Below are 14,565 nucleotides of genomic sequence, written 5' to 3' on the forward strand. Positions count from 1 at the left end.
CAAATGAACATGAATATCTTTATGAAGATGAAAAACTCTGTGATAGTCTAATTGCTGGAGCTCATTAATGCAGTGCTTGTAGTGAAAGTGGCCAGCAGATGGCAGTGTGGCACCACAACAGCTTTCATTAATATTGTACAGCATGGCTGCAGCATTACTGCACTACTATAAGGGAAGAGGAAAAACTAGTATTTTTTCTAAATACACACATATATATATATATATATTTTTTTTTTTACATCATTAATACATTGAATTATCTAGGAAACATTTATGTTGCTCATTCAAACAAGACAATGCCAATTTAAAAAGTCACTGTTAAACTGTTTAACCCCAACTGTAATAATACATAATTATATCAGTACCTTTATCACCCACTATCATGTATTAAAATATGTCTTGGTCCAAGTGGCACAAATGTACAAATTGTCTCAAAGTTCACCCATCCTGCAACACCTGTGGAGCCCGGCAACAGTTCTTTCTCTCTCAACCTCTTGTGGCGGCAGTAAAGATGTGGTTTGTTAAGTGTTTGGGCCCCTTTCAGCTCAAGGGCATCAGAACAAAGTCTGCATTCATACTCTAACCCCTGCGGTGCGTCTGTGACAAGAGGAATGGTTATGCTTTTCATTATAGTCTGCAACGTAGCGGCAAGTTCAGAAGTAAGCGTTCTGTGATTATTGTTTGTCTGCTTGAGAGCACAAATTAGCTTCAGGGGGCCGGGAAATCCCAAAGAAGCAGACTGTTAAAATATGTGTGTTATAATTGTAATGTACTTTAAAGCACACGTCAGTTTGCTCTGTGCATTCCAAGAATCAAAAGATATTATTATTTTTTATTTCATAGACCAAACAAATAGACAGAAAACATAAAAGACAAGTGTATATCAGACATCTAAAATGAACAATTCACACATAAGCACAAAACAAAACCAATAAAGATGACAAGAGCTTGGAGAAGTGTAAGCGCTGTGAGGTTACTACAGGGGTCTAATAAGAGCCCTTAAGGCAGAGGGTCCAAACTTTTTACACCAAGGAGCCGCATGAAAAAGAATGAAAGAAGTACTTGGCTAGTCTTCATATCGGTGTTTATAAACACACTCAAAACAATACAATGGATGGCAGTCAAATATATTTACCGGAACTATTTGGAAAAAAAGCCAATTGCAGTTTTATGTATTTCAAATGTGAATTAATATAGTTCCTGGTTATCCAAATTATGTACAGTATAAATAAATAGAGCAATATTTTTATATTCAAAATGGGTTGATTAAAATATTTCTTAATTATCTAAAATATATTTATTTGTAGGCCAAATAATTTTTCTTAATTTTTATTCCAAAATGTATTTATTGAAACATTTCTTTATTATTCCTAAATATATATATGTATACATATATTGCCCAAAATGTGTGTTTTTATGTGTAAAATATTTTTCTTAATGCCTTCTTAAAATTTACAACTTGTATTGTTACTTTTTCTGATTATCAAAATACTATATGAATGTATATGTATACGCCAAAACATGTTCCTCTTTTTTATTTTATATAAATTTAAAATTTGTATAAAAAACATTTTTGACCATCCAAATAATGTATACATATCTATATTTATATATATCGATTTTTTTAATTAAATCTCAAACCTGTTTTGATAAATTTCCTGATTATCCAAATACTGTATAACTATATAGGCTAAAACATTTTTCTTACGTTTTTAAATAATTAAATGATTAAATAAACCGTAAATTCCAAATTTTTTATTCCTATCCAAAAACTGTATAAATATATTGGCCAACAAATTTTCGCTATTTTCAAACTAAAATATATTATTAAAAAATTCCCAATCATCCAAATATTATATATATTTGGATACATATATACATACAGTATGTATGTATATATATATATATATATATATATATATATATATATATATATATATATATATATATATATACATAAATATACATATAGATAAAGAGAGATGGACCAAAACATGTTTCTTTATCTTTAATCCAAAATTGTTATAAATTAAAACATTTCCTAATTTTCCGAATGTTATACACTATTTTGTGTTACAACCCCCAAGATTATTTAAAGATAAGCCACTCTTTACATGTATACTTATAATTACTTTTAACTATTTCCCAAATTAAAATCACATTAGCAAGGATTTTGTTGGATTAGAAATTACAAAAAAATTAAGTCATTTATTTCAATAAATGTGAGTATTTTTTTAAATTGGAGCTTAAACTAGAGTAAAACAATATTGCATTTATTTTGGGCATTTTCACACATTTCATGAGATACATTTTTTATTAGATATAAGCCTATTAAAATAATAAAGAAATACATTCTTGAATGATTTCACTCTGTCCAGTGAATTTATACCATGTAAAAGGTTTCACTTTTTTGAAAGGAACTACTGGAACGAATACACATTTAAAAAAAATTCTTACTTTTAAGATGCATATTTTTTTTGTTTTTGGTTTTCTCATCTATAATTTAAAAACATCAAATAATCACTATTATTTTTTAATAACAATTGTAGATTGTTTGATGTGCAGTGGTGTATATATATGTGTATATATATATTTTTTGAAAATCCAAATCAGGGACTTCTGAATTGTTTTTCTGATGTGGGCCAGCCATGCATAATGTTTGTTTCAACAACAAAAAGCAGCAGGCTAACAAAAACTAACAAGTTGTTGGTAAAACAAACAACTATATATTGTGGGCATGCAACAGTTTCCTGGGATGGACTTTGGACCCCCTAACTTAGGGACTGTGGCTTTCAGTGTCACATCTCAGATTGGTAGATACTACTTTTCTGAAACAAATTGAAGTTCTGGGGATTAAAAAGTGAAGTCAGTGCTCTTTTGTCCCAACAATGTTAAATATTAGCATCAGTGGGCACCAAAAAGCTAGCTTCATTCAAACAATGAACATAATAGGAATATATTCAGATACTGGAGTACTTTTGTTTTAGAAGAAAACCAGAGGTTCTTTCATCATCCATCCTTCCAAACATCAACATTAGAAAGGGTCATAATTATAAAATGCAATATAAACTAAATACTAAAAAAAAAGATTTGGAGTAGCTACTGTTATTTACATGCTTCCTTTTATGAAAAACTTTATAAACATAGATCAGTTTTTACTCTTCTTTCTGTGTACTATTAAGCTGTTTTTGTTTTTTTTACAGTCCTGAGAGTTGAAGCATTGATAAAAAGTTTCCTCATTATTACACTTGAACAAGTTAGATGCTTTCTTTCAGCGTGGATGTCGCTAACATGCTGACTACTCACTCACGTCAACGCTGGTCTCCTCCTGATGCACCATGACGACTTAACCAGTCCTGACGGAGGAGGAGCGGACTCTTTTGTGCTTTATATTGAAGGGAGGAAGTGAGGTTTGGTAATCACACACTCACACACAAACACTCACGCAGGCGGCAGATGAGCTGTAAACAATAAACAATAAACAGTGAGCTCTTTGTGTTTATCAAACAGTCGGGTCTAGAGAACGGCTCTTTTTTTTTTCAGGGCCACAGTAGGAATTGTGAAACCAGCAGTGGAACATGTTTATAGCGACGCTCCTCGGACTAGCTGACAAACATTGACATAGGCGGTTGTCGACATAACCAAAGTTAGAAATAATTTGTAAAAGACCTGCTAGAAGGTCGTGAGTTCAAACCCCGGCGAGTCATACCAAAGACCATGTAAATGGGACACATTGTCTCCCTTCTTGGCACTCAGCATCAAGGGTTGGAATTGGGGGTTAAATCACCAACATTATTTCCGACTGCTGCTGCTCACTGCTCCCCTCACCTCCCATTGGGTGCACATGGGGATGGGTCAAATGCATTTCACCACACCTAGTGTGTGAGTGACTATCGTTGGAAAAATAAAATTAATAATTAACAATGAAATCATATTTAATAAATTATATACTGCTCGGGCTTCACGGTGGCAGAGGGGTTTGTGCGTCTGCCTCACAATACGAAGGTCCTGAGTAGTCAGGGACTAGGTGTGGCGAAATTATTCTCTGCATTTGACCCATCACCCTTGATCACCCCCTGGGAGGTGGGGGCATTTTTGGTGATTTAACCCCCAATTCCAACCCCTTGATGCTGAGTGCCAAGCAGGGAGGTAATGGGTCCCATTTTGTATAGTCTTTGGTATGACTCGGCCGTGATTCGAACTCACAACCTACCGATCTCGAGGCGGACACTCTAACCACTAGGCCACTGAGTAGGTTGAGGTGGCAACTTGTCTGGGGTGTACCCCGCCTTCCGCTCGGTTGTAGCTGAGATAGGCACCAGCGCCCCCTGCAACCCCAAAGGGAATAAGCGGTAGAAAATGGATGGTTGGATGGATACATACTGCTCGTATATCAATTATTTGTTCATAATTGATTTTGGAATCAATTCATTCATTTCAATTTCCAAAGTCACAAGTTACTGGATTAAAACTGGTTCAAGTAGTGAAACCTGTTGACGTCGACATAAGCAGTTGTTGACATAACCAAAATCAAAAATAATTTGAATACAATGAATAATTAATAAACCAATAATTAATTTTTGATTACCAATCAAATAGTGTAGTAATACTTAATCATTTATTTATTCAATATTTATGTCATTTAACAATTCAACATTTTCAAAGTCAAAACTTGATGAATGATTAATAAATCATTAACATGTGACTTTGAAACACGAATTCCAGCAGTGTAAACCGTTTTTGTCGACGGCTTTCTGAGCTGACATACGCTGAAATTAGTGGTTGTAGACATCCTTGGCTGCCGACATAACCAAAATAAAAAAATATTTGTTAATACAATTATTTACTAATAATGATATATATTATTTCTTACTTTACTTTATTAATCAAATATTATTGATTCAATAATGATTTATTCTATAAATAATTCATAAATTGCAATTAATGACTAATAATATCAAATAATTAATTAACCAGTGATTTTTTTTAGTCATAAGGAGATTGGATTTTTGTGATTTCACTTTTTTTTAATTCTTGAGTTAATATACAAATATGACTTGCTTCTAAACAGAAATAGGTTCGAGATTCTATATGCTCTGCTTGTTCCAACTCCTTTTTGCATATGTACTGTGAAACTGTAAATATGGGATGTACTTTATTGTAACTGTATGCATGTTTCTATGCCGCTAGATAAAGCTCAAACTAAATCTTGTTGGCATGTATGACTTGAGTGTTATTATGACAATGACAATAAAGGAATTGATTGATTATTATTGATTATTAGGGACGGCGTGGCGCAGTGGGAGAGTAGCCGTGCGCAACCCGGGGCTCCCTGGTTCAATCCCCACCTAGTACCAACCTCGTCACGTCCGTTGTGTCCTGAGTAAGACATTTCACCCTTGCTCCTGATCGGTGCTGGTTAGCGCCTTGCATGGCAGCTCCCTCCATCAGTGTGTGAATGTGTGTGTGAATGGGTAAATGTGGAAGTAGTGTCAGAGCGCTTTGAGTACCTTGAAGGTAGAAAAGCGCTATACAAGTACAACCCATATTGGTTAAAATTCCAATGCATTACTTGACTACGATTCGACAAACAATCTAAACTTACACTGTACAGGAAGCTGCTATAAGCGAGACAGAATTAAGCCATGGTTGCTTGCTGCCATTTGATCATGATCAACACCCGTCGATTTTTCATAGCAATGAATCTATGTCAACATCGACTTAAGCAGGTACTTTTCAGTAACAATTAAAAGAAAGAAGCCCGGGATTTGACGAGCTGTCGACATAAGCGGGTTCCACTGTACTTGGCGTTCACAAGTCCTCAAATGGGCCAACTAACGAGAGCTCAAGACACAAATTGCTGCAGTTAATGCATACTGTATGTACAACATGAAGATCTTTAAAAACATGAATATGAATCTCTTAACTGAAAAAGAACCACACTCTCATTCTGTTCACCAACTGAAGATGTGATAAAAATGCCATGAGATCATCAACAACAGGCAGAGTTCATACTAGCATGGTCCTGCTTTAATGCACGTCTCCCCTTTTGCCATATAAAATGTATAAAAAGTGCTACTGACAGCTGGTGGGGAAACAATGCGAGGGTCAACTTTTGCATACAAGATGTGTGTTTTCAGTCCCAGACATACATGTGAGCAGGAGGTTCCCTAGGACACGCTGGAGCAGCGGATGCTGGGCGAGCCCATTTGCGTGAGCACCTTGTCCAGCCATTGCAAGGGCCCGTTTAGGTGCAGCTCGATCCAGCAGGGGGTGCTGGTCACCGTCTGTCGCCTGCAAGAGAGTAAGAATCCTTGTGGATCTGGCTGGATTTGTATGAATGAAAGTTCTACTACTTTGGCAGAGCTGAGGATAAATGATGAAAAAAAAAAAACCAATACTCATAAATCAGTTGTGCATTGTGTTGTGTTTTCTTCAATGAAAGCAAAGAGTAGAGGGTTTAAAACACACCCAGTTTGGGTGTGTTTTAAGGTTTGAGGTTGAGAAGTGGGAGGTCTTGGCTGGTTCAGTAATCCGAATCCTGTTTTTAAGTGTCTCCACATGTCAGCATTCAGCGCGGACGGAGCTGGAACGCCGCCACTCCCAGGCACAATAGCTTCTCCCCTGTGGTAGCTAATCATTGGCTGCTTTCTTACTATCAGTGAGTCAGACCGAGTGGAAAACTGGGAGGGAGCGGAAGAGGGGAAAGTCTGACATCTCTGTTTGACATAGTGCGTGTGTGCTTGCTTAAAAATAGACCGGCGTGCCAGCTGAAGCCTGTCTCTTTTGATGAGGCCTCTGCTTCATCACAGCAGCAGACTGCCCGAAAGAGCGGGAAGATGGTTCTGAAAGGAATTGACTCACTCTCTCTTTATTTGTCTGGGTCTAAGCCCAGCACAAGGCGACTCTGGAGTGTGATTCACACTCAATTAGCCTCTGGCACGGCTGCATTAGACTCACCTGTACTCTGCACCCCATCCCTTGACAAAGCTCATGCGAATGGTGCACATCCTGGTGAGCTGGTACACGGCCTCAAAGCCCTGGTTGACCGATTGGGCCAGCAGGGCAGCAAACTCCTGGTTGTTGAAGATCTTTAAATTACAGCCTGGACAGGACAGCAAGGGAGCAAAGGCACATTAGACCATCTCCTCTGTCACGTGTGTGTGTTCTTGTATTTCTACCCTTCTTGGGACATCAACAAGGAAAAGTACTTTCCATATGAGATCCGGTAAACAAGTTAAGCCCGAAATCATGGTCCCAATACAGAAAACCATTGCATCTAATTGAAAATGTTTCATTTGCACCCCTGGTGGTGAAATCCATCAACATTAGGGTGGTCCCAAAAAGAAGGGATTTTTCAAATTGATTGTGTGTCTGTTTTAAAAGTGCTCCCCCTCTGGTCAACATATGAAATAACCAGTGTGTGTGTTCGTGTGTAAAAAATTTAAGTGCTCCCCTTCTGGCCTACATACATAATAACAGTGTGTAAGAAATCAAAATGTGCCCCTTTTGGCCACAATTTATTTAAAAAAAATAATATAAATATGTATTTAGAGACATACTGTAATAACTTGAAGTAAATAATGAAACTTAAAGGCCTACTGAAACCCACTACTACCGACCACACAGTCTGATAGTTTATATATCAATGATGAAATATTAACATTGCAACACATGCCAATACGGCCTTTTTAGTTTACTAAATTACAATTTTAAATTTCTCGGGAGTTTCGTCTTCGAAACGTCGTGTAATGATGACGTGTACGCAAGACGTCACGGGTTTTTTAGGAAGTATAAGCGCTGTGCACACACAGCTAAATGTCGTCTGCTTTAACGGCATAATTATACAGTTTTTTGGACATCTGTGTTGCTGAATCTTTTTCAATTTGTTCAATTATTATTGGAGAAGTCACAGTAGAAAGATGGAGTTGGGAAGCTTTAGCCTTTAGCCACACAAACGCACGGTGATTCCTTGTTTAAAATTCCTGGAGGTGAAACTTTCTTATGGATCAGAGCGCGGTCAAGCCAACGCGGATCCCGACCACATGTCAACCAGCAGGTTTGGGTGAGAAAATTGTGGTTAAAAAGTCAGTTCTTACCGGAGAAAAACTGAGCTTGTGCCGTCCATAGCTGCCGTCGACTCCCCTGAGACACTGCGAGTCAATACACCCGTGGACACGCCCTTCCGACTATCAGGTAATATTAAACTCACTAAAACACTAGCAACACAATAGAAAGATAATGGATTTTCCCAGAATTAACATAGTAACTTTTTTTTTCTTTCTAGTCCGTCACTATCAATATCTTCAAACACGAATCTTTCATCCTCGCTCAAATTAATGTGGAAATTGTCGTTTTCTCGGTCCGAATAGCACTTGTTGTTGGAGGCTCCTATTAAAAACAATGTGAATATGTGAGGAGCCATCAAACATGTGACGTCATCGTCTCCTACTTCCGGTAGAGGCAGGGCATTTCCCTTCGCACCGAAAGTTGCGAACTTTATCGTGGATGTTCTCTACTAAATCCTTTCAGCAAAAATATGGCAATATCGCGAAATGATCAAGTATGACACATAGAATGGACCTGCTATCCCCGTTTAAATAATACAATCTAATTTCAGTAGGCCTTTAAAGAACAATTAGAACAATTATGAAAAAAAAATTCAACAAAAACAAAATTAACTACAAGCTTAGCGTTTTTATATCTGCGTAGTATGTATACATTATTAATGTTGTAAATATAAATCTTTACACATCTAGAAAGGGTGGTCCTACAGAGGTAGGCATTTCTTGGAGGTCTCAAGAAAATAACAAATACAAGAATGTGCGTGTGTGTGTGTGTGTGAGAAATCATTCAATACTTCAATATATATATCATTAGAATGTAGTAAATGGTTGCATACGTTAGTTGCTATGATAATACAGGGTAACACTGCCATGCTTTTGTTTTGAAGCTTGATTCTCACTGAACAGCAAGTCACTATGTCCATGTTTTGGGGGTGGGAATCTTTACGCACCTAACAATTCGATTCAATTCCTGGGGTGATGATTTGATTCAGAATTGATTCTTGATTCAACGATTGAAAGACAATAACAAAAAATAAAAAATCTAAAAAAATGTTTTATGTTAAGTCGATTTAGAATCTGGATGAAAAGGAAGCGCGATTCGGATGTGAATTGATTTTTTGTGTGAATCCCTAACATGTTTAAATGCCGTGTAATTCATACTTATGTTGCAGTTTTGAGTAGCATGATCTTTAGTTCTGTAAACACCATTACACAGCTGTGGTCAGTGGAGCTCGGACTATTGTTCCCTAAATCTTTAGAACAATGTGAAAATTATTTCACACTGCTTTTAAATTCAAATTGCACTTTATTTTTTATCAAATATAGGACATTTGATTTGAAAACCTATTGAGAACCGGTGCGCTATATTATACTATAAGTTACTAAGATTCTTTAGAATTATGCAAAATTGTTCAATAAGATTGGTGCATGAACTATTTTATAAATGTAAGAAAAATTTCACGCAAAATATTAAATTAACAAAAATTTTGGCTCAATGTATAAGTCATTTGGCCTTCAGTGTAAAACCTCAGATTCAGTTTAAAGTAGATTGAACAATGTAAGGTGGTTAATCTTAGATTAGATTAAACTTAATTGTCATTACACTTGTTCAGAGCAATGCAAAATAATGCAGTTTAGCATCTTACCAGAAGTGCAATACAGCAAGTATTCGATACTATTTACAAGACAGATAAATATAGATGCATCTATATGAGACGGTATGAAATGTGCTATTGCTAATAGTTACACCAATTACATATGTGTTTAACATGCTTTAACAGGTTGAAAGGTCAAGAGTGTTACTGCTCTGTGAAAAAGCTTTCACTTAGCCTGCTATTTTTGTGCCACGCTCCCCCTTTACTGTTCCTGTTTCCACAATTGATGTATAAATGATTATTTTTATTTTCGTCTATGGTCTCACCTGGTGGGATCTTGCAGACAGTGGCAGGGTGCCAGCCGTAGCGCTGGTTACAGTTGGGGCTCTGCACAAAGATGGCGCTGTCACTAAGACACTCAGCGAAGACTTCTCCTCCGATATAATAGAGTCGAACTCCGCGGCCTTGGAGGAAGCAAAGACCCCTTAAACAAGTACTTCAAAGAAGATGCGGTGAAAGTAGTGCCTGAGTGCAAAATATGTGGGGAATTCTTTTAACATGGCGGTGTGACCCCTTACCAATGTGTCTTCTTGTTAGCTCCACTGCAGCATTGCGGTTGACGTTGGACAAGAGGCCCAGGCAGAAACGCTCTGAGTTGGAAGGGTCTGTGAAACCGTCTACCGTCAGGGAGGGCTGTGATGCGTGGAAGGTTTCTCCTACCCGCTGGTTGAGCTCATAATAGGAAATTGAGCACCAGAAGGCCGGTTCGCAGTACGTCACAGGCTGGAGATCTGAATTAAGATGAAGTGAGGCTGGCATCAATTACAGCAGAAAGTGGTTAAAACAGGGGTGTTCAAACCTTTCCACTGAGGGCCGTACACTGAAAAATGAAAGCATTAGGGGGCCATTTTGATATATTTTTATTTTCAAAACCAATACATTTATTGTAACCCCTAAATTTTGGTGAGTGTTAAAAATACTGCAGACCCAAAATGGTCAGAGCCATTAAAGTGTTAAAAACAAGTCATATATGAACATTTATTTACTTTTAACATTAACTTCAGTTCTATCCATTGACATAAAGTTTAACATTTTAAGTTTTACGCCAGTTTTTGTGGCAAAAACACAAAATATGCAATATTTTCCATCCACAAATTGTTCAAAGTGGAATATGATAAAAATAATAATACATTAGATGTACACATGTATATATAAATACATAGCCTTAAATACAATACAGGCCAAAAGTTTGGACATACCCTCTCATTTCAATGTGTTTTCTTTATTCGCATGACTACTTACCTTGTAGATTGTCACTGAAAGCATCAAAACTATAACACCTTTGAAGTGAAAACCCTTTCAGGTGACTACCTCTTGAAGCTCATCGAGAGAATGCCAAAAATGCGCAAAACAGAAATCAGAGTAAAGGGTGGCTATTTTGCAGAAACTAAAATATAAAACATGTTTTCAGTTATTTCCCCTTTTTTCTTAAGTACATAACTCCACATGTGTTCATTCGTAGCTTTAATGCCTTCAGTGACAATCTACAATGTAAATAGTCATGAAAATAAAGAAAACTTATTGACTGAGAAGGTGTGTTCATACTTTTGGCTTGTACTGTACGTAATGCATATATAACAGCATTGGTTTTAGTTCATTATTATTTTTTGAACATCCAACATCCAGCATTTTCCGCTTAGGCCACAGGGGCAGCAGCCTTAGCAGAGAAACCCAGACTTCCCTCTCCTCAGCTACTTTGTCCAGCTACTCCCGGGGGAACCCAAGGCGTTCCTAGGCCAGCCAGGAAACATAGTCTTCCCAACATGTCCTGGGTCTTCCCCTTGGCCTCCTATCGATCGGATGTTCCCTAAACACTTCCCACGGAGGCGTCTGGTGGAGCATCCTGATGAGATGTTCGAACCACCTCATCTGGCTCCTTTCGTTGTGGAGGAGCAGCAGCATTAACAAGTAAGCTGTCTAGATCATGACTATGACTAGACAGCTGACTATTCAAACTCTCGAGTTTGTTTAGGTATCCCTGATCATTTCCCTGTCCTGCAACTCACTGTGGTGTTAAAGCAAGTGGAACAGTGAGTACCGGCGGCTGAGGCGAGCTTTAAACAAACTTTGTATAGATTGTATTTCTTTTACATAATAGTATAAAAATAACAGCTGCACTTTTGACACTTCTGGGTTAAAACATACTAATTATGGGAGTGTGGAAACAAACAGAGTGTAAAAACAAAACAAAAAAGAATGTGGAAACAAAATTCAAGAATAAGGAAATAAGGTTGATACATGAGACTGAAATGCCACGACAAAGCACAACAGTTTACATGCTTTCATTTTTATATGTTGTTTACCAGACAAATAGTGAACACTCAATCCTTTACTGTTGCCAAAGAGGGTTAAATTACAGGCGCATCCACTATACTTCATAATATTTTGACCATGGCTTTCATGTACAGAATCAAGCTGCACTGCAAAAAGAAACGGACCTGGTGTTATTTCACCAGCAGTCTACTGCCAAGACCCCCTAGTGTTTTCCGTCCTTGCGATAAACATCGGATATTGTCACTGATGTCCGTGTGGCCTGAATGGGGTCGTGGCGTGTTTTACAGCTCAAACAGTGCAAGGAAAACAAAGGCGCTTTCATCACCTGGTTTCCTCTCACAAAAAGGAGTCAAATCAAACAGAGCTCTCCCACTGGGGAGACGCACTATCCCAACAGTTGTCTGCTAGTGAAGGCGTGCAGACAGAAAAGAAAACAAACAGAAAGAAACACACGGTCCTTACCCAGGTTATTGTGTGTGGGGGAAACAGGGTTGGGCGATAGGTTTGGGGAACCTGTGTCCATGCTGTGGGTCATCTGGTGATCGCTGGTTTCGCCATCCTCACTGAGGTAGCCTGGTGGCGGCGTTTCTGAACATGCAAACAGATGGGATAAGCACCGTTTGACTACAGCTGGAAAACTACACAGTGAAACCAGCACTCATTTATTCACAATACAAACACTTACATACCATCAATGAACAAAACAAAAAATATTAAACACACATAACTAAGACAACAAACTCTAGTCTTTAAGAACCACTTATTTAATTGTATTCACATGATTAGTAGCATTTATACCTAACAGAGTTTTTCAGAATTCTATGTGATGGCCGGCAACAAATAGATATGGCGCTACCTGTTGCACTCACTCAAACACTTGGGATTGGGTGTAAATGTAGCTTGTCGTTTCAACAACGTACAGTAGATTGCTGATGATTGTAACAATGTGACTTCTTAAAAAACCTCCTACTAACTAAGTCTGCCAGAGAATATGATGATTTAGAAGGAGGGATCAGTGTTGCTAACTTAGCAACCAACAACAAATCTGGGAACTTTTTCTGGTGTAATTTGACGCTTTGAGACATTATTATAAGAGCATGTACTCCTATGCAGTGTCCATCTAAAAACATTCACAGGCTTGCAAGAAATAACATATATAGAAGCCACGGAAAAAGGTTTGTGTCCAGCGTTGTCAAGTTCGCTTTTTATTAGCTAGATTACATTTTTTATTTTCTCTCCCAAATTTCCTTATTTTTAACCAGTAGTAGCTTATTTGTGCTTGATTTTTTTTGTGTAATTTTTCAAACGCCATTTCCTGTTTATCAAGCTCGCCTCGTATGTCGACTCAGCACGCCCCCACGCTTATACCCATAACTTATGTGCAGTATAGATGGATTTTTGTTTCTTTGAAAGAAGCTGGTGTACCTTGAGCTGTTTCGAAAACTTGTTCTATTTGTACGTTGTAGAAGTAAACCGGTGGAAACTCGTTTTTATCTTGAACACAATCACTGCCAGCAGTTAGATTTTATCAGGATAATTCAAATGCAGACGTACTGTATATACATATTTAATGGGAAGTATGCTGACATTTATTTGGCTTGTAATTTATCGTAAACATTCCACCTTTGACAATGATATCACTATGTTTAATTTTTGCTCATATAAAAAACATTGCGCCACAATAAAAAAAAAAAGCACATTTACTATAAAATTCTATCCATCCATTTTCTACTGCTTATTCCCTTTGGGGTCGCGGGGGGCGTAGGTGCCCATCTCAGCTACAATCGGGCGGAGGGCGGGGTACGCCCTGGAAAAGTCGCTACCTCATCGCAGTACTATAAAATGTCCACACAAAATAGTTTAAGTTGGAAACAACATAAAAAATAAAATGTATACGAATTCAACTCAAATAAAAATAAATAGGACATGTGTGTGCACATTTCCTTCGGACATCTGTTCCACAGTTCCAAAACACAATGACAAAAAATAGCCATTCTGGTAAAGATCATACATCAACCAGGGATGAGAAGTCTCAAAATATTCTAAAAAGTGTATGATTTTTGTACGTATTATGTTTATAATTTTAGTGCTGTGTATGCACAGTGCAATAATAAAGGGATCTATATTTTTCACAATGTGGTTGCTTGCCTGCTGGGCTTGTTTTTGTAGCGCTTGTTTCTCTCACGATATCTGGCAACACAGTTTGTGGTCAATTATGGAAATTAAACTAGTTGACGATGACATAAGCTACCCCTAAGTCATGTAGGAAACACTACATCACACAGCAGCAAAACAGGGAAAGAAAGCCTTTTACTATAAAAGAACTACAAATGTATATATAAAACTAGTAACATCTACAGCAGGGCATAATGAAGACCGCCGCAGTTTCAAGACCCCAAAGGCTCAGGGGGCGGACATCGAGATGTCGATGTTTCGTCAGAAAATGCCTCCGCAGGTTATATTTCTTTGAGACTTTACTTAATTGCAAAGTAAACACATCGGCTTTCACACAGCACTGTCAATAAATTCATTATTTTGCCCTCGTTACTTGTTTCCAACATGCGCAGCCA

At 37.5% G+C, this 14,565-nt stretch overlaps 1 protein-coding gene across 2 annotated transcripts in view; it reads right to left on the bottom strand.

Moving 5' to 3' along the window:
* Nucleotides 1-812: 812 nt before the first annotated feature.
* smad3a (SMAD family member 3a) overlaps nt 813-14,565 on the bottom strand; it is a 56,072-nt gene continuing 42,319 nt past the window's right edge. Inside the window, exons 4-9 of one of the 2 annotated variants that reach the window (XM_061887667.1) lie at nt 12,458-12,583; nt 10,240-10,452; nt 9,988-10,125; nt 6,961-7,105; nt 6,153-6,294; nt 813-3,461 (exon numbers count right to left, since the gene is read on the bottom strand). In XM_061887667.1, coding sequence (XP_061743651.1) covers nt 6,171-6,294; nt 6,961-7,105; nt 9,988-10,125; nt 10,240-10,452; nt 12,458-12,583 — 746 coding nt within the window. In that variant the 3' untranslated portion in view covers nt 813-3,461; nt 6,153-6,170. Of the gene's footprint in view, nt 6,295-6,960; nt 7,106-9,987; nt 10,126-10,239; nt 10,453-12,457; nt 12,584-14,565 lie in introns of both variants that reach the window. The other variant, XM_061887666.1, reaches the window with a different exon arrangement.

Source organism: Nerophis ophidion, linkage group LG25 (genome assembly GCF_033978795.1).
Source record: "Nerophis ophidion isolate RoL-2023_Sa linkage group LG25, RoL_Noph_v1.0, whole genome shotgun sequence".
NCBI classification, from domain to species: Eukaryota; Metazoa; Chordata; class Actinopteri; order Syngnathiformes; family Syngnathidae; genus Nerophis; species Nerophis ophidion.